The following is a 24,088-nucleotide window of genomic DNA, read 5'->3' on the forward strand; positions in this document are numbered from 1 at the left end:
AGCTACATTGCCCCTGCTTCAGTTTTCTAGTTTCCAGGTCCATCTATAACATGTATATAATAAATCATAACCATTTCAAAGAAAAATAATTAATCATTAAAGGCAGCTTTTATCAAGCTAATACGATTCTGCAATTCGTCAATATCATCAGCTTACAAGGTCATATGTTCAGCAGTGTTCAAGACCATTCCTCATGGTATGCAAGTTAAGCAAACTCTAAAATGCAGGTGTAAATGTAAGGTAAGCATGGTAGACAGCCAGCACAAATACATCTAAGACAGAACCAATGGATTACAACACAACAAATTTAGTATTATTGTTCATGTCAAATCAACCGCCGCTTCCATCACTTAGTTGAGGCCGTGACTCTAAGAATAGTCTTACAGTCGAGTGGATTAGAGAAGGTTCAGCCATTGCGCCATTCCCATAGTCCCCACAAGCTAGTCTCTTTTTGACAGGGGGGATAAGAGAAATTCCAAGCTCGTCAATTGACATGAGATGTTTTTCTGTGAAAGGGTTGCTCCACATGAACGTGTTCATAGCCGGTGCAACAAAGAGTGGCTTGCTGTAGTCCCATGCTCGTACAATGCAAGTTAGCAAATTGTCACATAATCCCCCAGCAATCTGCAATAGCCGATATTAAAAGATTCAAAAAAATGCTTAAGAGCAGAGTTACAATCACATTAAGCCATATGATCATTTATACAACAAACAGCTTCAAGAAATGGCAACATCAAAAGCGTATGACAGCAGAAAAAGTAATTCTCAGATACATAAATGCCGGCATAAGTTTATTCCTCATTAGTCATTACTGAAAGTATAAACTAGTGGTCAACCAAAAAAATAATTGACATAAAGCATCATATAAGTAGTATCTTTCCACACCAACATAAAGCACATCCTAAAAATTCAAATTAGGTGACTTTTAGGCATTCTCTCCATTCATTTTAAATGCTCTTTTGATTAACTTGCATGCCTAATATGAAGCGTCCCTTCGACAGTTAATGCAAGGTGTAACATAGAGGAACTAAAGTAAAACAAAAAAACAGCCAAATCATATTACTTTGCCAAGCGTGTTTGCTGACAATGGGGAAATGACCATAATATCAGCCCATCGACGAAGCTCAATATGAAGCACATTGTCACCAATTTTTCCCCAGCTGGACCATTCCTCCTCATCAGTGTAAAGATTTACATCCTTAGGAAGTGATGCTCTGTCAATGAAATGCAAAGAGGCTTTTGTGGCAACTGCTTTCACTTCTGCCCATTCAGAGAAACAATGGCATAGATTCCCAAACTTTATGGCAGCTACACTTCCACTGGCAGCAAGCAAAATCCGGGGTTTTCTTGGTGTAGTGTTGACCTGAACTATCTCCCTCTCTGCATTTTGAGGCTCAGGATATGCCATAATCTATGCAAAAAGCGCCATCATTTTCTTAGAACTCTTCAATTTCACAAAATTATACCTACAAATGAATTAGTCTATTTGTGCTGACAAATATACAATATAGACTATGCAATGATGTAAAGTAAAATAAAAGGAAACAAAGAAAGTCATCTAAAAAGAAAAAATGAACACGAGAATAGCCCCACAAGAAAAATCTTTCATTGCATGAATAAGAACCTTGCTATTCTAATGAACAGCATAAACCATGAACAATCACAATCTCCTTGAATTATGGGAATCCAATAAGCTAAGTTTCTATAAAGTATAGGACTCATAGACTGATTTCAAAGTTGACATAGCATACAAAACATCAATTTTGAGAACTAGAAAGTAGAAATGCAGCCCCCCTAAATAACAGCTACCTTGAGAAAATTGGCACTGCCATTAAAACAAGAACTAAAATGTAATTCCTAACCATTTTGGCTACAAAATAAATCATATTAACTGATACCGGTTACATAGATAATTTAACTGATACTGGTTACATAGATAATTTAACTGTTCCAGGTTTAAAATCATGACCGAAAAAAGTTACAATAAAAGCTCTAGAATTTTTAGTCAAATTCAAGAGCATTTCTCCCTACTCAACGCCAGAGGATCAATGACTCATCAAAAGAAAAAAAATGCTACGAAAATAATAACAAAGAAACAATCTTTTTACTGCTCAAAATCAACTGCCAGTCTTCTTTCTAATTCAACTAGCAGTTAATTACAATCCCACTAAATCGAAGTAAAACCCCAAAATCAATCCTCAGAAGAAAAGCGCTTTCTCCCCGAGAACAATTCAAACTTGTATTTTCTCAACTTGAAACTCAAAACCCACTTCAAAATTTCAGGATACAGATCAATTCGGCTTGAAGAAATTCAAGATTAAATAGAAAATAAGTAAGACTGCTAGAGTTTTAGAGCTTTTGTTTTACGTAGAAAAAGAAATGCCCACCTGGAATCCAAAAGAAGAATACAGGATCTGGGTCTGGGTCTGGTGTCAGATTTTCTTGAGACCCAAAAACAAAAGTAGACGAGACTTGTCGGGGAAAGAAGCGCGACAGTGGATCTTTGAGCTTTCAAAAGAGCCCCTGTTACAAAACAATTGTTGCCTGTTGGTGATCTGTAGCTCCTTTTATTGGTTTTTCTTTTTCTTTTTCTTTTTCATACACAGCAGAAATACTGGGATTTGGGCTTTCAGTTTTAGAAATTGGGCTTTTCTTAAATTGGTGCTGCTCTACTGACAATTGGTCTTGGACTCTTTGGTTAAGAGTTGCTGTAGGATTATTATGACTTTGTTTTTTATTTACTGATAATAAAAATTTTTAATTCCACTAACTAGAGTTAAAAAGTCTGTCAATTTGATTAGTTAAATGGGATAAGAACATTGAGCTTTGCCTTGATTAGACACGTTACTTTGATCTCAAATATGCCTATTGCAATAACAATTGTTAACCTGCATTGGAAAGAGATTTAATGTAATTTGGTGGTGGACCATTCAGCAGAAAAGTCATGACAATAGGCCTAAAGATCATTGAGCAAAAAAACCTTGTGCAATCGATTTATGTTAAAGGCCTGCTTTTACAAGTACCCATTAACGAGGCCCAATGGTAATGCAAAGGTAGCGCGTCTCCTTTAGGCTCACGATATCCAACCATTTGACACCATTAACCAGCACTCTACAATTTTAGATTTTCTGGGACAAGCCATTTCGGAGATATCAATGCAGGTGTAAAGGCTGGTGTGGGGATTGGTCTTGGCGTTTGTCTTGGCATTGGTATAGGAGTTGGCTTGCTGGTTCGTACTTACCAAGCAACTATTAGAAACTTCAAAAGGCGGCTTGTCTGATTCAGTTCATCTAAATTGCTATTGCTGTCGTACTGTATGCTCCCTTGAGATACTAAGGCATCCAACACCGTCTGGTTTACAAGGATGCATCGTTGACTGCAGATTTTGATTGAGTAGTTCCCCTGAAGTTAATATTCTTTCCTTTTTGGCTGTATTTTGCCTTTGCTTTTGTTATTAGCTTGTTAGGTAGTTTATTGTTGCAACTGGAAAAGTGAACGACCGTGAGGCTATACCTTTACATGTTGAAGTCCGTATGATTTGTATTTCCCTGTAAATAAACATGTTTTTGAGAAAATTGGGATGTGTTCTGTTTTCATTAACAAAAAGTAGGATTTACTTGGACTTCTTAACAATGCTTCTGCAAATAAAACTTTTACAACTCGGTTTGATGTGCATTGATGGAAAGAACTGTAATGAACGGTTAAGTCAAATTTCTACGGCTCCTGGCCTTCAACAGTGTCCGAAGGTCCCCATTCTGGCAGATTTCTTTTTTTCATTTTGCGGGTTAGTTCATGAATGGGAATATAAATAAAAAACTTGCTGATTAATGCAAATCAGCTAAGTCTATCACCCATGCCATATTTTTCTCAACCCTCTTGAAGGTTTATGATAGCATTCTCTATCAGATTCAACAATTGTATATGCAGCATTTTTCAATTGTCAAGCTTCCAAAATTTCCAAGTACGAGAACTGCAGAAATTTGGTACTTTGATTCAACTAAAAATCTAACCTGAATTCCTGGTCGGGCAATGTTAAACTAGTTCTACCACGCGGGTCCACAACATAAATCCACCAGCAACAAATGATATAAATGTTTTTTCTTCACCATCGACCCAAAGTAAGTGCAGTTTTGATTTTCTTGGTGTTCTTGCCGCCCTAGGATGGTTTAAAAGTCCTGGTTGGTCTCGTCTCTTGGCTCCAGGGTCGTAACGTCTACACCACGGCACAAAAGCGTTTAGAAATTTCAGCGTAATGAGAAAAGTAATGACAGAGTTTGAAGCCTGTTGTTGTTGACTCAAACCAACCAAATAATGGAGAATTTCAAATGTACCAAATTGTCAGATCGGCATGATTTTTTGGAGCGAAGCCAAGTCATCCTCATCTCAACATTGAAATGTATTTCTTCCCCCTTTCAGACTTTGCCAGTACACGGATGGAACATTGAAGTCTTGGTTGATTTGCTTAATTAAAATTCACACGCAATTCAATAATTCATTGAGTATTTCTTCTTATTATGGCTCACTTTGTTTATGAAAATACCCACTTAGTCTATTCTAAACAATTAATCATCAATTTATATCAATTTTATCCATATTTGATACTTTATTTTTGTGCTAATGATATCTTTAATGAGTATTAATTAAACAAGGTTAAAATAGTTATACTTGTGTTTATTAAATGAATTACCTAACAATGTAATTTTGGTTTTTGGTATTGATCATCCTTGAGAAAGTTCACTTATTTGTAGCTTTATAATCTTTTTCTGTCATTCTTTTCGTTTTATTTTCCTAAAAATAAAAAATCAGAAACCTTCAAAGCTTCTCATCATGTCTTTTTGCCAAGAGAGCCAATGATAATCTATATATATAGGCTATAGTACAAGAAATGTGAAAATTTAGATTTTGCTCGTCATGAAGTTGGAGTTGGTTAAAAAGAGGTAACAAAACTTTCCATTTATTCAACCAATTGAAAGGGGTTTGACCAGGCGCCGTGAAGTTTGCTTCCGGTAAGTTTCTCATTTGCGTATCTGACTATTAGCTCTTTTCTTACACGAACTTTTTCTTTAGGAATTTTGATTAGTCAACTCAGAGCAGAGGAACCAATTTTGGGCCCTTGTTGTCTATAAATTTAAAGTTGACAATCCTATTTTTTTTCCATTAATAGAGCCTTTGTTCTAATTTTCTGTTCTCATCTCTTAGAAGAAAAGAAAAAAATGGGGAAGGAGGATGGAACTAGAGGAGCTTATTCGGAGAACAATTCTGATACAGAAAGTATAGCAAGTGACAGGGCAGTGTTTAGTGGACCATTAGGGTTAGGTAGTGGCCCGGTCTCCAACAGAAGAGCTTCGAAAAAGAGTGCAAGATTCAATCTTCCACCTGAAATCACCATGGCCAAGACTAACTCCACAGGCAGCACTGCTGACAATGATGCCTACGTTGAAATCACCCTGGATATCCGAGACGATTCTGTTGCGGTTCACAGCGTTCAAGGTGCCGATGGAGGTCATCAAGACCCTGAATTGGCATTGCTGGCTAAGAGAACTCTGGAGAACAAGTCTGCTTCTTTTCGTTCGTCTTTGTTCAGTAACACGTCGGCTCAAATTAAGCAGGTTTCTCAGGAACTGAAACGTGCCCTTTCAAGAAGACCTTCTAATGCAGGCAGGAGATTTGATAGGACTAAATCTGCTGCAGCTCATGCCTTGAAAGGACTCAAGTTTATCACCTCCAAAACAGGGGCCTCTGGAAATGGATGGTCCTCTGTTGAGAAGCGATTCAATGATTTAACTGCATCTACTAATGGCCTTCTTCACCGTTCCCAATTCGCAGAATGCATTGGTACGTATTTCATGATCCAAACAACACAACTTAGCGTAGTTTTTTTTTTTTTTATCCTACTCTGGAAGGTGCATAAAATCCGAACCATTACAAATTTTCTTCTTCTTTCAAATACAGGGATGAACCAGTCTAAAGAATTTGCCGGTGAGCTGTTTCAAGCACTTGCTCGGAGGCATAATGTAACCGGAGACTCAATCAATAAAGTGCAGCTCAAACAGCTCTGGGATCAGATTTCTGACGAAAGCTTTGATTCTAGACTCCAAACTTTCTTTGACATGAAAAGTTTCCTCCCTTCTTTTATTCAAAACACTTTTAATTTTTACATGATTTCCTATCCCACAGTTTTCTTCCTGTAAATTCGATCAACTGAAAAATCTCTTTTTTTTTTTATGTTAGTGCTTGTTTACTAAGTGTAATTTGCAATTATGCAGGGTGGACAAAGACGCTGATGGAAGGATCACCGAAGAAGAAGTCAGGGAGGTAGGAATCTGTTGCGCCTGAAGCAATAATCACAACAATACAGAAGCAATAGACAACAATCAATAATCAAATGCGCAGGAAAAATAAAGCACTCCAAGATTTACGTGGAAAACCCTCCAGTGTAGAGGGAAAAAACCACGGGCCACCAGAAAAATCTTCACTATCAAATAATAGTTATACAAAGTTCTTCTCTAGCTAAAACTAGAGCTAATCAAGAACTAGAGAAACAATTGGAGAAATCTCACCAAATAAGTGACTCAACAAATACACCCTGGATTTGTTTCTAGAGAGCTTCAAACCCGATCTTCACCGTTCAGAATGTAGAACTCTGAATCATAAACCTCCTGACAAGGTTCCAACTCAATCGGACCACGGATTGACTTCCGTTCAACCAACTCTCCCTTCTCCTTTTTCTCTCTCTGCTTTTCCTGGCTTTTCTTCTTTTTCTGCTTGGTTTTCGACACACACCTTAAACAACCCCACCTCTTTTTTATTAAGTAGCTAGGGCTCTGTGTAAAATAAAAGATCAAGGCCCATGGCCTTTACTTGGTCCAAAACCACTTACATGGGACTGGACCCCATTTTCCTAACAATCTCCCCCTCCAGTCCCATTAGAAGGAGATTCATCACCATAGCAGTTTCATTTGGAACTTACCTTGGCCAGGGAACTCATTCCGGCCAAGTTACTACAAATCTCAAGCTTTTCCCTGGAAAGTATCTTAGTCAACATATCTGCCACATTTTTATCAGTATGGACTTTCTTCAATAGCATCTGCTGTTCTTCAATCACTGAACGTAACCAATGATATCTAACATCAATGTGCTTTGTTCTAGCATGGTACATGGTATTCTTACTCAAATCTAAAGCACTCTGGCTATCACAAAATACCACATACTCTTTCTGATTCAACCCTAATTCAAGAAGAAAACGTTTCATCCAAAGCATTTCTTTACATGCTTCAGTTGCTGCAATATACTCAGCCTCTGTAGTTGATAAAGCAACACACTTCTGCAACTTAGACTGCCAAGATACAGCTCCTCCTACAAAAGTAAACAAATACCCTGAAGTAGATTTCCTACCATCAAGATCGCCTGCCATGTCAGCATCAGTAAACCCTTCTAGAACTGGTTGTGAAACTCCATAAGTCAAGCACATTTTTGAGGTACCCCTCAAATATCTAAAAATCCATTTCACTGCTTCCCAGTGAACCTTCCCTGGATTAGAAAGAAATCTGCTCACTACACCAACTGCATGAGCAATGTCAGGCCTTGTACAAACCATAAGATACATTAAAGAACCGACTGCAGAAGAATAAGGAATACTAGACATAGCTAGTTGCTCTTCCTTAGACACTGGACAAGATTTCTTACTTAGGTGAAAATGGTTGGCAAGTGAACTGCTAACTGATTTAGCATGTTGCATGTTGAATCTACCAAGCACTCGTTCAACATACTTTTCCTGTGACAACCACAGCTTTCCAGCTCTCCTATCCCGGATAATGTCCATACCAAGAATCTGCTTTGCTGGACCTAAATCTTTCATATCAAAAGACTTAGACAATTGTTCTTTTAACCTGCAAACCATACTAGCATCTTGTCCTACAATCAACATATCATCAACATATAATAATAGGATAATGAAGTTACCATTAGGGAATTGTTTAACATACACACAAGAATCCGCTGCTGTTCTTTTATAGCTATGACTCACCATAAAAGAATCAAACTTCTTGTACCACTGTCGTGGAGCTTGTTTCAAGCCATACAAGCTTTTTTTCAATTTGCAAACTAAGTGCTCTTTCCCTTTCACTTCAAAACCCTCAGGCTGATTCATATAAATGTCCTCCTGCAAATCACCATGCAAAAATGCAGTTTTAACATCAAGTTGCTCAAGTTCAAGATTCAAACTAGCTGTCAATCCCAGTACCACTCGAATAGAACTCATTTTTACAACTGGAGCAAAAATCTCATCAAAATCGATGCCTGGTTTCTGAGAAAAACCTTTTACTACCAATCGAGCTTTGTACCTCACTAGTTTGTCACCATCTTTTTTCAACTTGAACACCCATTTATTCTTTAATGGCCTCTTTCCTGTTGGAAGTTTAACAAGATCATAAGTACCATTCTTTCGCAATGACTCCATCTCTTCTTTCATTGCTTTTAACCAGTGCTCTCTATCCGGAGTAGCCTGCACATCTTGAAAGCTTTCTGGCTCCCCTTCACTGGTAACTAAAATAAAATCTGAACTTGAATACCTGGTAGATGGCCTGCGCTCTCTAGTAGATCTCCTGGGCTGAGACTCTACATCACTTGATGCTGAAGGTAGCTCCCCCTGCTCAACACTCTCAGGTAGAGAGGATTGCTCCCCCTGCTCAAAACTAATAGCATCTGGCTCATCACCAACTGTAGCTGGCTCATCCATATCCCCAAGTTCTGTTTCTAGCTCATTTTCACCATCTGTGGCTCTTTCCTGTGAAATCCCTGTCGGTGTTGAAACATCACACTCAACAGTAACTCGTGTAGTCTTCTCATTTTTCTCAAGATCTGCTATGGTTTCTTTTTCATGAAAGACCACATCTCTGCTTCTGACTGTCTTTCTCTTTACTGGATCCCATACCCTGTAGCCAAATTCCTCATCACCATATCCTACAAACACACACTGTGTAGCTTTACTGTCAAGCTTTGATCTCTGCTCTTTCGGCACATGCATGAATGCTTTACATCCAAAAACTTTCAAGTGAGAGTATGAAGCATCTTTCCCTGTCCACACTCTTTCTGGAATGTCAAAGCCCAAAGGAACTGATGGTGACCTGTTAAGTAAATAACAAGCTGTGTTGACTGCTTCACCCCAAAATGGCTTTGGTAATTTTGCCATCCTCAACATACATCTGACTTTTTCCACAATGGTGCGATTCATTCTTTCAGCTATACCATTATGCTGCGGTGTTCCAGGTTCTGTCCTCTCATGCCTGATCCCATGCTTTGAGCAATACTCTTCAAAGCTTTTAGATGTGTATTCCCCACCATTATCAGTTCGAATACACTTCAAGGGTAACCCTGTCATCCTTTCAACCATGACATGAAATTTTTGAAAATTCTGCAGTACCTGACTTTTATATTTCAACATATACACCCAAGTCTTACGTGAAGCATCATCAATAAAAGTAACAAAATATCTGCTACCACCTAATGACTCAACCTCAATGGGACCACATACGTCAGAATAAATTAATTCCAATCTATTTTCTTTTCTCTGAGAACTTTTACGAAAAGAAACTCTATGATGCTTACCAAACAAACAATAATCACATGAATCGAGAGACATACCTTTGGTCAAGGGAATGAGAGAGTGCCTTGCCAAAACCTGTAACCCTTTTTCACTCATGTGTGCCAGCCTCCTGTGCCACAAGTTTGCTGAAGCATCATTTTCAACGGTATTTATCTGGTTACCGTTCAATTGCATCCATGTCTTATACATTGTGCAGCATAGTTTTCCCCTTGCAACTACCATAGATCCTTTGAGAAGCTTCCACTGTCCATTCTTTTGTCGGCTTTCATATCCCTCCTTATCAAGGACATTAATAGCAAGCAAGTTCATTCTCATATCTGGAATGTGTCTGACATCCCTTAAAGTCAACATGCAGCCTGTACTAGTTTGTACACCAATATCACCAATCCCAACAATCTGCGACACACTCTTGTTTCTCATCTTGGTACAACCAAAGTCTCCTGCTTTGTAAGTTGTAAACAACTCTCTCTTAGGAACACAATGATATGCCGCTCCTGTGTCAACTATCCACTCAATGCCGGGATCACTAACATGATTACAATCACCATGTGTACAAATCAAAGTAACTGAATCACTATCTGAATTCACTGCTGCAACATTGCCATCATCTGAACTCTTGCCTTTCTCATCTTTTCGCTCTTGCTTCAAGATTCTACAATTTCGTTTTATATGACCAGCCTTACCACAATGGAAACACTTCACTTTACCTCTAAACTTAGATTTATGTTTAGACTTACAAGTTGCAATCTTTTTAACAAGCATAACTTTATTCATACCTGTTTTTCTCTCATACAATGCTGCCAATTTTTCCCAAACAATGTGAGCATCCGATTCCTGCGCTACATGATGGAACACGCTGATATCAACCCATTTTCTGATTGTAGCCAGCGTCTTTCTACCTAGCTTCTTCCAGCTTTCATCTTTCATATCTGCTGGTTTAACCGAATCACCCAATACTGGCTCATACAAATCTTTGCAGTATAGATGATCCTCCATCATAGGCTTCCAAATTGAATAATTTGATGCTGTCAATTTTATCATGGAACCTGTATCACCTTCCATGATCTCAAACAGAATTTACTTCTATCCTGGGTTGCTTCTGTATCGATGTCTCAAAATAACCCTCGCTCTGATACCACTTGTTGCGCCTGAAGCAATAATCACAACAATACAGAAGCAATAGACAACAATCAATAATCAAATGCGCAGGAAAAATAAAGCACTCCAAGATTTACGTGGAAAACCCTCCAGTGTAGAGGGAAAAAACCACGGGCCACCAGAAAAATCTTCACTATCAAATAATAGTTATACAAAGTTCTTCTCTAGCTAAAACTAGAGCTAATCAAGAACTAGAGAAACAATTGGAGAAATCTCACCAAATAAGTGACTCAACAAATACACCCTGGATTTGTTTCTAGAGAGCTTCAAACCCGATCTTCACCGTTCAGAATGTAGAACTCTGAATCATAAACCTCCTGACAAGGTTCCAACTCAATCGGACCACGGATTGACTTCCGTTCAACCAACTCTCCCTTCTCCTTTTTCTCTCTCTGCTTTTCCTGGCTTTTCTTCTTTTTCTGCTTGGTTTTCGACACACACCTTAAACAACCCCACCTCTTTTTTATTAAGTAGCTAGGGCTCTGTGTAAAATAAAAGATCAAGGCCCATGGCCTTTACTTGGTCCAAAACCACTTACATGGGACTGGACCCCATTTTCCTAACAGAATCCACATACTTGATCATGCGGACCTCGTTCAACTAGAAATGACAAAAATTTTCTATACATTGCATAAGTTTTAACATATTTTCTAACAATATGAAATTTATATTGTAGATTATCAGTCTCAGTGCTTCTGCAAACAAACTTTCTAACATTCAGAAACAGGCCGAAGAATATGCCGCTTTGATCATGGAAGAATTGGATCGTGATAATGTTGGATACATCATGGTAAATAGATCACAGCAAAGACGAATTTATCTTGCTTTTGTCCTATGCTATCTTTATTTCCTAATATTACTGGTTTTTGGCACTGAACAGATTTATAACCTGGAAACTCTCCTATTGCAAGCTCCAAATCAATCTGTCAGGGTAGGAGATAGCCGCATTCTTAGTCAAATGTTGAGCCAGAAACTCAAACCTACTCAGGAGAACAACCCCTTAAAAAGATGGTATCAAAAGACTAAGCACTTTATAATGGATAACTGGCAAAGGATCTGGGTTATGATGTTGTGGCTTGGCATTGTGGGGGGTTTGTTCGCTTATAAGTTCGTGCAGTACCGGCACAAGGCTGTGTTCGATGTGATGGGATACTGTGTTTGCATTGCTAAAGGAGGTGCAGAAACTCTTAAGTTCAACATGGCTTTGATTTTACTTCCAGTGTGCCGGAACACCATCACTTGGCTTAGAAACAAGACTAAATTGGGTGTTGTTGTTCCTTTCGATGACAACTTGAATTTCCACAAGGTAAATGATACTATTAACCAGCAATTTCTACATAATGCTCAACATTCTCTAATGAAAATCTTCTCTTACATTTTGGTATGGTGAAATTCTTCTATTAATCTTTATCTGCACTTGCAATTCCCCTAGGCTTCGGCTTCACTTTGTATCAAAGCTTCTACATCTGAAATTAGATTGTTCTTTTAATGCAATGTAATATTCAGGTTATTGCCGTTGGAATCACCATTGGGGTGATCCTACACGGAGGTGCCCATTTAACCTGTGATTTCCCTCGGCTTCTTCATGCCACTGAAGAAGAATATGAGCCTATGAAACCATTTTTTGGAGAGAAGCAACCTGAAAACTACTGGTGGTTTTTGAAGGGAGTAGAAGGTGTAACAGGCATTATAATGGTGGTGCTAATGGCCGTAGCCTTCACACTTGCCACTCCTTGGTTCAGGCGTAACAAGCTCAACCTTCCCAAGTTCCTTAAGAAGCTTACCGGATTTAACGCATTTTGGTATTCCCATCACCTTTTTGTTATTGTCTACACTCTCCTCATTGTTCATGGTATTTACCTATATCTCACCAAGAAATGGTATCAGAAAACAGTAAGATTTTTTCTTTTCATTTCTGTTCCCTGTCTTAATTCATTGTATATATCATTAGAACAATGCCGTTGATGGTGGTCAATCTCTACACCTTAATTGCAGACATGGATGTATCTAGCAGTGCCAATTACTCTTTATGCTTGCGAAAGGTTGATTCGAGCTTTTAGATCAAGTATCAAGGCAGTTAAAATTCTCAAGGTATAGAAGCCTATATATAATATCCTTCAAGTATTTTACATTCCATCCAATTGCACTAAAAGTTTTCACTTTTCACATTTATTTGAAACATACTGATATATATTATTTTCCTTTTTCTTCACAAATATGGAAGGTTGCTGTATATCCTGGAAATGTATTGTCACTGCACATGTCAAAGCCCCAAGGATTCAAATATAAAAGTGGGCAATACATGTTTGTCAACTGCTCTGCAGTCTCCCCATTTGAGTGGTGTGTACATTTTGGTCCTCATTTCGATAGCTTTCGCTTCATAATCACGCTTTGTTTCAATTCTGATATTTATTTAACCAAACCAACCATTGGCAATTGCAGGCATCCATTCTCCATCACTTCAGCACCAGGAGATGACTACCTTAGTGTTCACATTCGAACTCTGGGTGATTGGACAAGGCAGCTCAAAACTGTTTTCTCTGAGGTTAGTTAATGATGCTTTCTCCTCTAAGTTAAAACTTGAAACTGAAATCAAGTGCCTAATTGTTTTTGTTCGTATCGGATACTAAACAGGTCTGTCGGCCACCACCAGATGGGAAGAGCGGACTGCTCAGGGCAGAAGGAACCAACACAAGGTAACATTTCCTCATCCTCCTATCTGAGTTATTGAAGGAACCGACAATAATGTGTCATGCGTATATTGAATTGCTTTATAGGTTTTGCCTTTTTGCTTTCTTGTGACGATTGTATTACGATGCACAGCTTCCCAAAGATTTTAATCGATGGCCCATACGGAGCTCCAGCACAGGACTACAAGAAGTACGATGTGGTGCTGCTGGTGGGGCTTGGAATTGGTGCCACCCCCATGATCAGCATTGTCAAGGACATCATCAACAACATGACAATGGAAGAGGATTTGGTTCCAGGATCTACCTTGGAGAATGGAAATTACAATAACAAGAACAAGAACAACAAAGGGTTCAGGACAAGCAAAGCCTACTTCTACTGGGTAACAAGGGAGCAAGGCTCGTTCGAGTGGTTCAAAGGGATAATGAACGAAGTAGAAGAGATGGATGAGAAGAGGGTGATCGAGCTCCACAACTATTGCACCAGCGTGTACGAGGAAGGAGACGCAAGATCAGCACTCATAACTATGATTCAATCTCTGCACCATGCCAAAAACGGTGTGGACGTCGTCTCCGGAACTCGTGTTAAATCCCACTTTGCCAAGCCAAATTGGCGTCAAGTCTACAAGAAGATTGCTCTACATCATCCTGACGCAAGAATTGGTCAATTTCACTTTCACCTTCACCTCTTTTGTCTATCTACGGCTAAGGTTGAGTATTTACTTACCACACGTTTCCATCAATGAATTCAATAATGCAGGAGTTTTCTACTGTGGGGCACCGGCACTAACCAAAGAGCTAAGACAATTAGCTTTGGATTTTTCTCATAAGACCTCCACAAAGTTCGAATTTCATAAAGAGAACTTTTAACAAAAGCCAGACTGATGCTTTTTCAAGTTCAATGATTTCTAGAGAATTTCGTATACGGGGAAAACATTTTTAGATGCATTCTTGTTAAATTGATCTAAGTGGATATAGCTTTCTTTCTTTCTTTGGTTCTTTTTATCATTATTTTTAAAAAAAATTCTTCCAAATAAAAGTGCCTTCTTCTTCTAAGAATTGATGGATGACTTTCTTCATTGGCTGCCACCTAATGAGCAATCATTTCGGGTGAAACAATCCATATTTGTTTCCAGCTCTGAATCATACTTATATTATGCAATTTTTCAATTATCATCAATTTTCTAAATCAATCAAAAACAAAATTGAGAAAACATAAATTGGATAGGAAGATTGAAAAGCAAGTTTACATAATTCCATAACATAGACGGCTTTTATTACAAGGTGGCTATGATATTTCTTTTTGGCCACTTTTTGTGGTGCACCAAAGCCTAAATGTGATCATGAATATAATCGTACAATCCCAAATTGATCAACTATTGTGTTAAAATAAATGTGAACAACAAAGAAAAGAGAAGGTGACCATTTGTTTCTCTAGTTGTATTATCATTGTCTTATCCGAGTCCCTAGTGTTCCAATTTTTCAGTTAACAATAACAAGGGGTTCCAAACGGGTGCACATTGTTTAAATAAATGCAAAGAAGACTTTATATTGGATTTGATTCAGCTAATAAACAAAGCCCGAGAAAGTCAACCGCTTAAACCATGACACGGTTTATCAGCAAATAGGAATTTCAAGTTGATTTCTCATCAGAAAATGATACTTTTGACTTATTTTCTCTCTACTAGATATAGAAGGGTAAGCCGGTGACAAGGTGTACATCTTCAGGGGAATGACAGAAAATAATTTCCTTCGAGTAGCAACAAGCTGAATGTTTTTCCTACCCGATGCATCACTTTCAGCCCCTGTTAGACAAGGTCATGTCATTGCTCAATGTGTCCAGCTCAGATTCAGTTACATATAACAATTTGTTACATAATAAGCCGAGGGCAGGTAGATCAACTGGCAAGTGGTGCAAGGCAGACAGGCTCTGTAGCAATCTCGGGTCCAGAGTGTCCATTGCCAACAGATTGGAGTTTATCATCAAATCCCCACAAATTGGCAGATTTGATATCATCCTGGATCATTTGTTTGGAGAATTCTTCATGGTTGTACTCCAACATGGCCTTTCCTCCAAATTCGGTTGGTAGATTTTCCTCATCAAAATATGATCTCATGAGCTCCACACTGTCTTTATTCTTAGGGTACACAAACTTCACCTTTTGGAAGGTTTTAGCATCCAGAAAATACTTAACAATCTGCAGAAATGAAAGAAAAGCAACTTGATTAAGTTTAATACATCAAATCAACATGAGCAGCAGTTAACTTACAACGCTTAATGCACCAATGTTACGTCATTTAGCTTCGGAAAACTTGTTCTTCACATTGTTAATTATTAAACACAATTATGCCTTAGCACAAGTCTAGAGACATTCAGCACTCATTTTAAGAATCAGAATGTGGTTAAGCAGATAGAATTCAAACCTTCCAAAATGCTTCAAAAATTCGTGGGGGATTATAGAGAAATGCTATAGCCAGCCTCTCTGGGTAGTGGTTTTGTAATATACTAATAGTGTCGTGAGCAGACTTGATGGGCACACTTGTGCTCAATGTCCACCCAGTGAAGTCTATCAACCAAGCCATCTGTTCTTGACCCTCTGGAAGGTTCAAGATAGCATTCTCTATCAGATATACCAAATGGCGGAGCTGATTGTCCAATGATGTCGTGTTCTGCAACATTTTTGGCCATGTTAGTTTCCAGAACTTCCAATAACTCAAGGATTTTGGTTTTGATTTAATTAAGCATATTACCTGCCTTCCTGGTCGCAGTATAAGAACAGTCCTACCATGTCGGTCATGAAAATTTGCTCTATAGACTTTTCCAGTCTCACCTTCTACAGTGACTTCATGCTGAAAACAAAATGTCTAATGTGGTTAGGAAGAAATTATTCTCAACAACCTCATTGAGGAGCTACTTGTTACTATTATATCAGCTAACCAACATATTAACCCTCTTTGTGAACATTAAAAAGAAGAAAATATGTTACCCAGCATATTTCCTCAGGCTTATAGGTTGATCTCCATTTCAGTGTCTCCTCCAGCATTTTCTTTGATTTGTCAACATTCCAGTTTCGTGCCTCCAAGTATCTCCTCAAGCAAGCATCAGTACAATATTTCAAACTGCACCCAGATAGTGGTCCAAGTGCAGCCCTAAGCTCCTTGACCTGCTTGTATTTTGCGCATAAAGCAAATATTAACCGACTAGTAACCACAATCTAAAGACAATAAAATTAATTTTCAAAGATATTATTAGTAGGTAGATGAATCATATTGGTAATACTTACTGCTACAAGATTTCACATGATAAGAAGCAAAGGGAGATTTCAGTAGACAACACAAAAGTTTTGCCATAGTTAAATAAATTCACTAACTGCTCCAATTTTATTACCTTGGATTCATGCTGCAATGAATCATTCTCTTGGTTATGAGAATTGCTCCATCTACTAAACATTATGACCAATACTAGAATCTGGCAACCTAGTGCAACCTGCATAACATTGCATAACACTTGGGATTCATTATTCAGAATTAATCCACTGAAATAGCTAGTAATATGCTTTTAGACTAAACATTGATGCGAGAATGGGAAACTAGGCCCTGTACACCCTAACCGTCAAAGAAATTGCATAGAAAATATGCTTCCTGTTTCTCCTCATCACAACAATAACCAGACAATTAGAGTCTATGAAGAAACACAAGAAACAAGCGGACATCAAATCACGTCCAATAAAGGACCAAAATAGCACATGAAATATGAATTAAATCTAGAACTTCAGTGCAATGTACAAACACAATCAAATATAAGCAAAACTTAATTACCAAAGGCAAAAATCTTCAAGTCAAGTTGCTAACACAGCTGCATCATAAGAATCAGCAGTGAATTACTGCTGCAGCTATGTCATTCAATCGAGATAAGGGGTAAAAAAAGATAGTACTGCAAGATAACATACCGTAGGAACACAGATGAGTCCTGGGACATAAGCCAGAATCAGACCTAAGAAGCGCCAAATGATTGCATTTCATTTAATCAGATTAGCATTATATTCATCAAAATCACCATCAAATTGCCATCATAGTCGTTTACTATGGCGTCAATTCCTCAATAGTTACATTCACATACAAAAGCTGTAACGGCAAAAGTTGGTCACACAATTTACAAGTTAAATAAACGGAAGAAGCATGATTCAACAACTGCTAAAACTTTCCAACCACTAAGAGCAGAAAAAATAGAGAAGCATCCGATGAATTCTGATCTCATAAAATACCAACAGTCTTTTAATATAAATGGAAAAACAAAATAAAAAAGTATAAGATTCTTTATCCAACTACGCATTAATGAGGGAGAAAAAAAAACATGACTTTTACACCGGCTAGTGCGTAAAAGTAAACACTTGGGCTGCCTGCCCCTGGCCCTCACTCCGTTGTACCACTAGTTTGACCAAGCCGAGTGCCTGTTCCATTTACACTATAAAAGCTTTTATTTTTTTCCCAAATAAAAATGTGCCTAATTTAACTCGGATAACCCTTGAAAGACCAGAAAAGCTTCTGCATTCTTGAAAATCACTACAATTAGGTTGTCAAAATTTCGGCAAAAATCCATTCTGTGTAAGAATGAGAGATAGACGAATCAATACAAATAAAAGGGTAGTCAAATAAGTGGAAAAAAAAAAAAAAAAAAAAAAACTAAGTTGCAGTCTTGCAGAGATTTTTCCAGGGTTTGACATCTGAAATAAAAAAAAAAAGACGTACCTCCTTCAGTCCTTTACCTGAAACGAAAGAGGCAAAGAAAAGGAAAAGGGATGATCTTGATCATGAAACTGCGAAACACGACCAGTCAGACCAAAGAAAAATCGAATGTGAAAGGGGAAAGAGTTTAAATAACTTGATTTTGGTTAGTTACCTTTTGGCTAATAGTGAGTTGGTATGCCTTAGTGGTTAGGTCCAGATATTTTTGAAGTGTAGCAGACGTTGTACATTTTTTGTGGTTTGGTCAGTCTGGGTTCTGGTTTTTTTTGGGACAGTGGTAATGCTATAACCAGATGCTGTTGTCGTTTTGTGAGAAATTGCAGACCTAATTTGATAGCAAAGAAACTCTCATTTCAGGTTCAGACAGACAGAACACTATAGTTTTTCACAAGAAAATCTGGGTTCTATACTTTGTTGCTTCTTTCCAGTTTCGTTAGACGTGCATTCAATAGTAAAATCTTGAAGGATTTGCTGTCTTTCAATGGAATAAACAGGGACAGACGGAAGATAGAATCCAGAACTTACCTTGTTAAGTTTAAGACAACTGCAACAACAAAATTGAAAATAAAGTATCAGTTAGTAGTAACAATTTTTGAGAATAATATCAGAATAAAATCTTTTTGGTTAAATAAAATAGAATAGCTTTGTTTCAATTCAAATAAACATTGATTTTTTTATTTGATATGCGGACAAGTCTAGATGTGGTTATATTTTTAATGCAGTCAAAAATCAATTAAAAATTAAAATATTTAGTCAAAAAAATAGTCTTGTGACTCGCGTGTTTTCCCAAAAGAATGTGAGTGTTGGCAACTGCTGAGCGCATTGGCAAAATCCCCAAAAACATGTGGCATGCGACAATTCTTTCAAGTCAATTATTCCGTGCATGCTTCACTTATTTTTTCTTTATTTTCCTGTCCTTCCGCGTTGATTTCCATGCCATTCTGGAAGCACCAAAGTTCTCAATGTCGTTTAGCGATCGTTAATTTCTGTCGAGTTCAAATGATAAGTTCAATGGAATTTAGTTCATAGAAGTTCTAAAACCCCCCTGGAATTGAAGATAACATACTCTAATAGATAATAAAACAGATCAACATAAAAAAACACCCGGCGTCAAATGATAACGAAGGCTGGGGGCCGATAGTGGTCTAGCGCCATCCACTCTAGAGTTTAGGACAAGGTGGACACGATGAAAGATGCGGAAAAGCCTAGAATTACCAACCACATGAAAATAAAAATCTTATAAAATTTGAATTTAGATAGAATAAGAATGTTTTGATGATGTGGTAAAGGTATCAGATTCCATTGAAAGGAAGCGCAAGGCGTACTATAAAATGCGTTGGAAACACATATTTATTTAACAAAGTAGCCAATCCATAGCGCATATTACCAATGGAATCTGCTGCGAATATGTAACACCCAAATCAACGTGAGTGATCAGCCTCGTAAAAGCCACACCAAAGTAATAATGCAGCCAACTTGCTGTACATCGCTGGTGCCCAGTAGGCATCACAATTCACATATCCTCCTGATCGATCAATAACAGGATTGAGCAGTAGAGCAACAAGACTTACTACTAAGATCCATACCCCATATGCAGTCAGCCAGCTATTAACATTTGCTTTCAAAAGGTTTGACGGCATTGACAGAAAGAATGCATACGTATACTAGAAATATAATTAACTATAATGAGAATTAAAACCAGCGGGGATCCAGGTGGATTCGAACCACCAGCCTCCCAAACCTCAATGTTTGAGCGCTCTTCCAATTTTGAGCTTATGGATCCATATCAGGTTGACAGATACAGGCTCTAATTCCAACATCCAGCATCAGGTGTCGCCCAAAAGTTTTTGAGTCGAAAACATTCGGAATAGTTATAAGGCCAGAAAATTGGGCCTAAGCCTACACCAAGCCTTTGAACCTCCCAAACCCAGCCTCCACCAAACCTTTTTTTTAACAAGAGAAAATGAACATCTTTTTGACTTCTTAATGCTCCATAAACGGGCTAAAACCAAATTATTTTAGGAATATAAAAGGAGTAGTTTCCATGGGATTAGCCGACATCTCACAAACAGTACCTGCCTACCTCTGAAACTTCAACGTTCTACAATCATTTGATCCTTTCTTATTACTCTGTTTTTACTCTTATCACCCAACGAAAATACCAATAGGTTCAAGGAAACCGCTTATATATATTGATGATTGAAAACTTGAAATCTAGTATAATCAAGATACCATTAAATAAAATAAATTAAAAATTAAAAAAAAAATAAAAACCCAATATAAACCAGAATGAAAGAACAAATGAGGCAGGGTATCATAAAGTTAAAACCGGAGGCAGCAAAGAGGATAGACAGGAATGGAGGGAACAATCCAAAGAACTACTAAACTAAGAGAATAACACTCGTGGTACAGGCGCTAAGAACTTTAAAACAAAAACAACTATAGATCTACATTAAAGGAAACAGAATCAAAGCATCAAATAATGCTCAGAAGGTTTGCAAATCATCTAAAACTTGTCACTTGTCATGCCTGATCGCAGTGATGTCTAGAATGATCTTTGGTTATATAATCAGAGTAACACAAGGACAGAAGTGATTCCTTTTGCAGTAATCGTGAAATTAAATTGTCTGTTATGTCTTGACAAGTCCCTGCCATGATTAGGCAAAATGTAGCATTTTAACTGAAACATAGGCAGAAACAGACTTAATATTTAGCAATCAGGTATGTGAAGTTTCAAAGAAAAATAAAAACTATCAACAGAACCTTTTTTTTTTGTTTATTTATTTTCATTCATGCCTAATGGTTTAGTGTTTTCTATGCATGTAGAGTTGTAGACTGATAAAGAAAAGACAGTCACCGTGGTGAATGCATTTGGACCAATATTTATTTACAAGCAAATGTTCCTGCATAGGATGATCAATGACCTATTAAAGCTTTCTAAACGAGGGAATTCCAAAAGAGTCCAGCATATAGTCCTGCAAGGCAAATTTAACGAGTTAATGCGCATGCCATCAAAGAGAAAAGACTAACTAATGTACATGCACTAAAAATCCAAAAACTTGCTCACCTTCCACAGGGCATTGCTGTATTAGAAAGAAGGAGACTCCAAAAACAACTCTAAGCTGCTTCACCAATACACAGTTACCATCCATAAAATCTAGACATCAGCCTCAAATGTAAAGGACGCCAACACTCGTATCAATAGTACATATTCATAGCAATGCTACAACAAACAAGAACAAAGCCCTCCTTACAAATTACAAGACACCAATCACCACTTCTCTTGAAACAAATTAGAACAAACTCTAAGACAGAAGAATAAGATCCATGGGTTACAACCAACATCATTCAGTTAGGCTCATGCTGAATCAAATGGGAGCAACCACAGGCTGAGTAGCATCTATATTGATTTCAGGGGGCTTTATTAAACATAAAAATAAGAGCACGTAAAGTGTATGACAACCTTTTACAATAACTGAGATTAATGTGTGCTCAAGATAAACTTAGATTAAACTCAATTGTTATATGGACATATAACATAGCTTTCAAAAAATGGTGTATCAAATCAAAACCAGGCACAGGAAGTAAGGGATAATGTTGGTATAACAGAGTTGACTAACCTACAAGTCAAAAAGGGAACCTTTTTAAGTTGAAATTGTAATGAAGGAATATACCTTATTAATTGCAATTTAAGTTGAAATTGCAATGAAGGGATATACCTTATTAGTTGCAATTGCGGTCAATGAAGACCATATGACTGGAATTGTGTTGATATCTAATTTGCTATGATTGGGAGTGGTAATGCATGATTGGCATAATGAAATGAATCACAAACAAGCAATCGGGGATGCGGGAGAAAAGTAAGAGGAAAATCAATGAAGCCAAGACACAGGGTGGAGAGCCGGGAAAAAATAAAATATATATCTCCCATGCCATCTCCCCCTAAAAAACCAAGAAAATTAAAATTTTATTAGGGTTTTTGACCTGCCATGCAAGCGCACCTGTCATGGCAAAGGTCAGATAACACCAAAAATAATCACTCTATTTCTTTTCCCTCAACAAATTGTTCACCTATCTTATGTCTTCTCAGCACACAATTTTTCCTCACCATCAATTCTTTCAACTCACAACAATGTCTAGCTCATCAGACTACAATAAGGATATCGATAGACAGAACAATGACTATCTCATCCTCTACAATAAAGAGATCCATATAACAGAACAAAGTTAAATCACTAGATAAATAAAAAGCTCACAAAATATCCAGCAAACCCTTTCGCAGGTTGTTCTTGCTCGGAAATACCAACCTATCCACCGTCACAATCGTCATTGAACAACAAAGCAGTATCAAACAGATAGCTGCATGCGACAGTTAACAAAATTGGATCCTTAAATCAGTACCACAATTCCGGATTCTTCAAAACCGATCTGAACGATATTTCCAGATCTAAAATGCCAAAGGAACGAACCAGAATAAGCAATTAGGGAAGCAGCACATAGACAAAGAATATAAGGATTCAAGCTTAATAGCTCAGACAGATTTCCAAACATGACGAATTAGCCTTTTCAGAGAGGAATTGACTTGAACTCAGCTAAATCAACAAAAGCAGCCTTCGAAAAGAAGATAAGAGCAAAATTCGAACTTAGAATATCTATGAATCGAACAACCGACTTAGCAATTAATAACAGAAAATCATTGACTTACCTCAGTAAATCTCTGAGAAGAAATCGATTCTTATAATCGTGTAAGCGACGAGCAAGTGACGATGCCATGATTGAAACGAAGCTCGTCAAACGATCAGAAGATTTCAACCAAATTGAAAGAAGCAACCGACGGTAGAAAGAGACCTCGAGAAGGACGTCGCGAGCCACAAGAGCTATAAATAGAGATCACAATTTTTTTTGGGACGGATGAGGAATATCCAACGGCTTTGATTGTTTTATAGTTGATGAGATCAAGGGTTGGATATACGCGATATTTTTCCCTAAAGATTTTGGTTGTCCGTGGAGTAAGGCAAGCCAGGCATGAATGGCTCTAGTTAGCGGAGAGGGTTCTGGATGCTGGGCCTTGATGGAGACTTTTCCATGCCACGTGTTTTCGTCAAGGGAACAACCTTATTTGGGCTAGTAGGCCGGGGATTAGTTGTTTAGAATGAGGCCCAATGGAAAAAGAAACATAGACTGTGGAAATATAATATTAGGCCTACCATGCACTTATAGATAAAATTGTTCATAATTCTATTTTAATTAAATTAATCGATCAAATAAATTATTTATTAAATAAATTTTAATCAGTTAATAAAAATAATTTTTAAAAATTTTAATTTTTAATTAATTCAATTCAAAATTTAAATTAATCAAAATTTTGATCGAATTATAACAAAATTCAAATATAAAATAAAAACTATATAAAATGAATCATTTTATTTTATAAGTTGTTAAAATTTTTAACATAATATTTTATTATTTTAATATTTTATTAGATAACTTATTTAATTTGTTTAAATTATAAAAAATTTAAAATTTAAAATATAATTTAACATAAATATGTTTAATATTTAATTAAGTAAAAAATTAATCTAATCAATTGAATTAACTTTTGAAATTAATAATTTTGATTCAGTTAATAAAAATAAAATAATTTAATTTAATTAATTCAATCGACCAAATAAACATCCGATGGGTTTGGGTTTTTTATTTAATTGGGCTGAACTATATTAGGTTTTGACGGTTGTTGGTGGCCCAATTATAAGGATCGCTTTATCTAGCCCACCATCCGATGGCTAGCTTTTGCTTTTTGAAGGTAAAGAGAAAACTCGGTTTGATACGAAAGGAAAAAGGAGAAAAAAAAAAGGAATGAACGATTGCGGTACAAAATAACATTGGTTATGAA

General features: G+C 37.2%; 3 protein-coding genes across 34 annotated transcripts; 1 reads left to right on the forward strand and 2 right to left on the reverse strand.

Moving 5' to 3' along the window:
• Nucleotides 1-73: 73 nt before the first annotated feature.
• LOC111315355 (phosphopantothenoylcysteine decarboxylase HAL3a-like) lies at nucleotides 74-2,567 on the reverse strand. 3 transcript variants are annotated; one of them, XM_022917012.2, is made up of 3 exons: nucleotides 2,388-2,567; nucleotides 1,064-1,411; nucleotides 74-624 (listed from the first exon to the last, which is right to left on the reverse strand). In XM_022917012.2, the coding sequence occupies exons 2-3, from the start codon at nucleotides 1,406-1,408 to the stop codon at nucleotides 331-333; spliced, it is 639 nt and encodes a 212-aa protein (XP_022772747.1). In that variant the 5' UTR covers nucleotides 1,409-1,411; nucleotides 2,388-2,567; the 3' UTR covers nucleotides 74-330. The 3 variants fall into 3 exon arrangements, with proteins under 3 accessions (XP_022772747.1, XP_089605281.1, XP_089605282.1); XM_089749155.1 differs by having other exon boundaries at nucleotides 1,064-1,444; nucleotides 2,388-2,526; XM_089749156.1 differs by having other exon boundaries at nucleotides 1,064-1,466; nucleotides 2,388-2,526.
• A 2,581-nt stretch (nucleotides 2,568-5,148) lies between these two features.
• On the forward strand, nucleotides 5,149-14,439 carry LOC111315357 (respiratory burst oxidase homolog protein D-like). Of its 5 annotated transcripts, none has more exons than XM_089749126.1 (12): nucleotides 5,152-5,835; nucleotides 5,953-6,187; nucleotides 6,267-6,315; nucleotides 11,439-11,552; nucleotides 11,643-12,068; nucleotides 12,269-12,655; nucleotides 12,758-12,853; nucleotides 12,987-13,102; nucleotides 13,205-13,307; nucleotides 13,397-13,458; nucleotides 13,586-14,112; nucleotides 14,210-14,439. In XM_089749126.1, the coding sequence occupies exons 1-12, from the start codon at nucleotides 5,214-5,216 to the stop codon at nucleotides 14,317-14,319; spliced, it is 2,847 nt and encodes a 948-aa protein (XP_089605252.1). In that variant the 5' UTR covers nucleotides 5,152-5,213; the 3' UTR covers nucleotides 14,320-14,439. The 5 variants fall into 5 exon arrangements, with proteins under 5 accessions (XP_089605253.1, XP_089605252.1, XP_089605251.1 ...); XM_022917015.2 differs by having other exon boundaries at nucleotides 5,153-5,835; nucleotides 5,953-6,112; XM_089749127.1 differs by lacking the exon at nucleotides 14,210-14,439 and having other exon boundaries at nucleotides 5,149-5,835; nucleotides 13,540-13,677.
• Nucleotides 14,440-14,982: 543 nt separating this feature from the next.
• On the reverse strand, nucleotides 14,983-23,046 carry LOC111315358 (uncharacterized). Of its 26 annotated transcripts, none has more exons than XM_089749149.1 (13): nucleotides 22,901-23,046; nucleotides 21,263-22,642; nucleotides 21,053-21,170; nucleotides 18,721-20,843; nucleotides 18,350-18,520; nucleotides 18,199-18,266; nucleotides 17,400-17,443; nucleotides 17,269-17,305; nucleotides 16,838-16,936; nucleotides 16,437-16,613; nucleotides 16,201-16,299; nucleotides 15,874-16,119; nucleotides 14,983-15,647 (listed from the first exon to the last, which is right to left on the reverse strand). In XM_089749149.1, the coding sequence occupies exons 9-13, from the start codon at nucleotides 16,898-16,900 to the stop codon at nucleotides 15,348-15,350; spliced, it is 885 nt and encodes a 294-aa protein (XP_089605275.1). In that variant the 5' UTR covers nucleotides 16,901-16,936; nucleotides 17,269-17,305; nucleotides 17,400-17,443; nucleotides 18,199-18,266; nucleotides 18,350-18,520; nucleotides 18,721-20,843; nucleotides 21,053-21,170; nucleotides 21,263-22,642; nucleotides 22,901-23,046; the 3' UTR covers nucleotides 14,983-15,347. The 26 variants fall into 26 exon arrangements, with proteins under 26 accessions (XP_089605275.1, XP_089605272.1, XP_089605271.1 ...); XM_089749146.1 differs by having other exon boundaries at nucleotides 17,400-17,574; XM_089749145.1 differs by having other exon boundaries at nucleotides 17,400-18,050.
• Between the last annotated feature and the right edge of the window lie 1,042 nt (nucleotides 23,047-24,088).

The sequence above is a fragment of the Durio zibethinus genome, chromosome 20 (genome assembly GCF_047325235.1).
Source record: "Durio zibethinus cultivar Kanyao isolate XHJ-2024 chromosome 20, ASM4732523v1, whole genome shotgun sequence".
NCBI classification, from domain to species: domain Eukaryota; kingdom Viridiplantae; phylum Streptophyta; class Magnoliopsida; order Malvales; family Malvaceae; genus Durio; species Durio zibethinus.

Bases quoted from the DNA above. Each gene is read 5' to 3' on its own strand.
- LOC111315355 (XM_022917012.2), bottom strand. From the start codon at position 1,408: ATGGCATATCCTGAGCCTCAAAATGCAGAGAGGGAGATAGTTCAGGTC. The intron at 625-1,063 runs GTAATATGATTT...CGGCTATTGCAG, and splicing joins CAGCAAACACGCTTGGCAAA to ATTGCTGGGGGATTATGTGA.
- LOC111315357 (XM_089749125.1), top strand. From the start codon at position 5,214: ATGGGGAAGGAGGATGGAACTAGAGGAGCTTATTCGGAGAACAATTCT. The intron at 12,069-12,268 runs GTAAATGATACT...TGTAATATTCAG, and splicing joins ACAACTTGAATTTCCACAAG to GTTATTGCCGTTGGAATCAC. The intron at 13,103-13,204 runs GTGTGTACATTT...TGGCAATTGCAG, and splicing joins GCAGTCTCCCCATTTGAGTG to GCATCCATTCTCCATCACTT.
- LOC111315358 (XM_089749144.1), bottom strand. From the start codon at position 16,942: ATGCAGGTTGCACTAGGTTGCCAGATTCTAGTATTGGTCATAATGTTT. The intron at 16,120-16,200 runs GTAATATGCTTA...AAAATGTTGCAG, and splicing joins TACTGCGACCAGGAAGGCAG to AACACGACATCATTGGACAA. The intron at 15,648-15,873 runs GTTTGAATTCTA...TCATTTCTGCAG, and splicing joins TTTTTGAAGCATTTTGGAAG to ATTGTTAAGTATTTTCTGGA.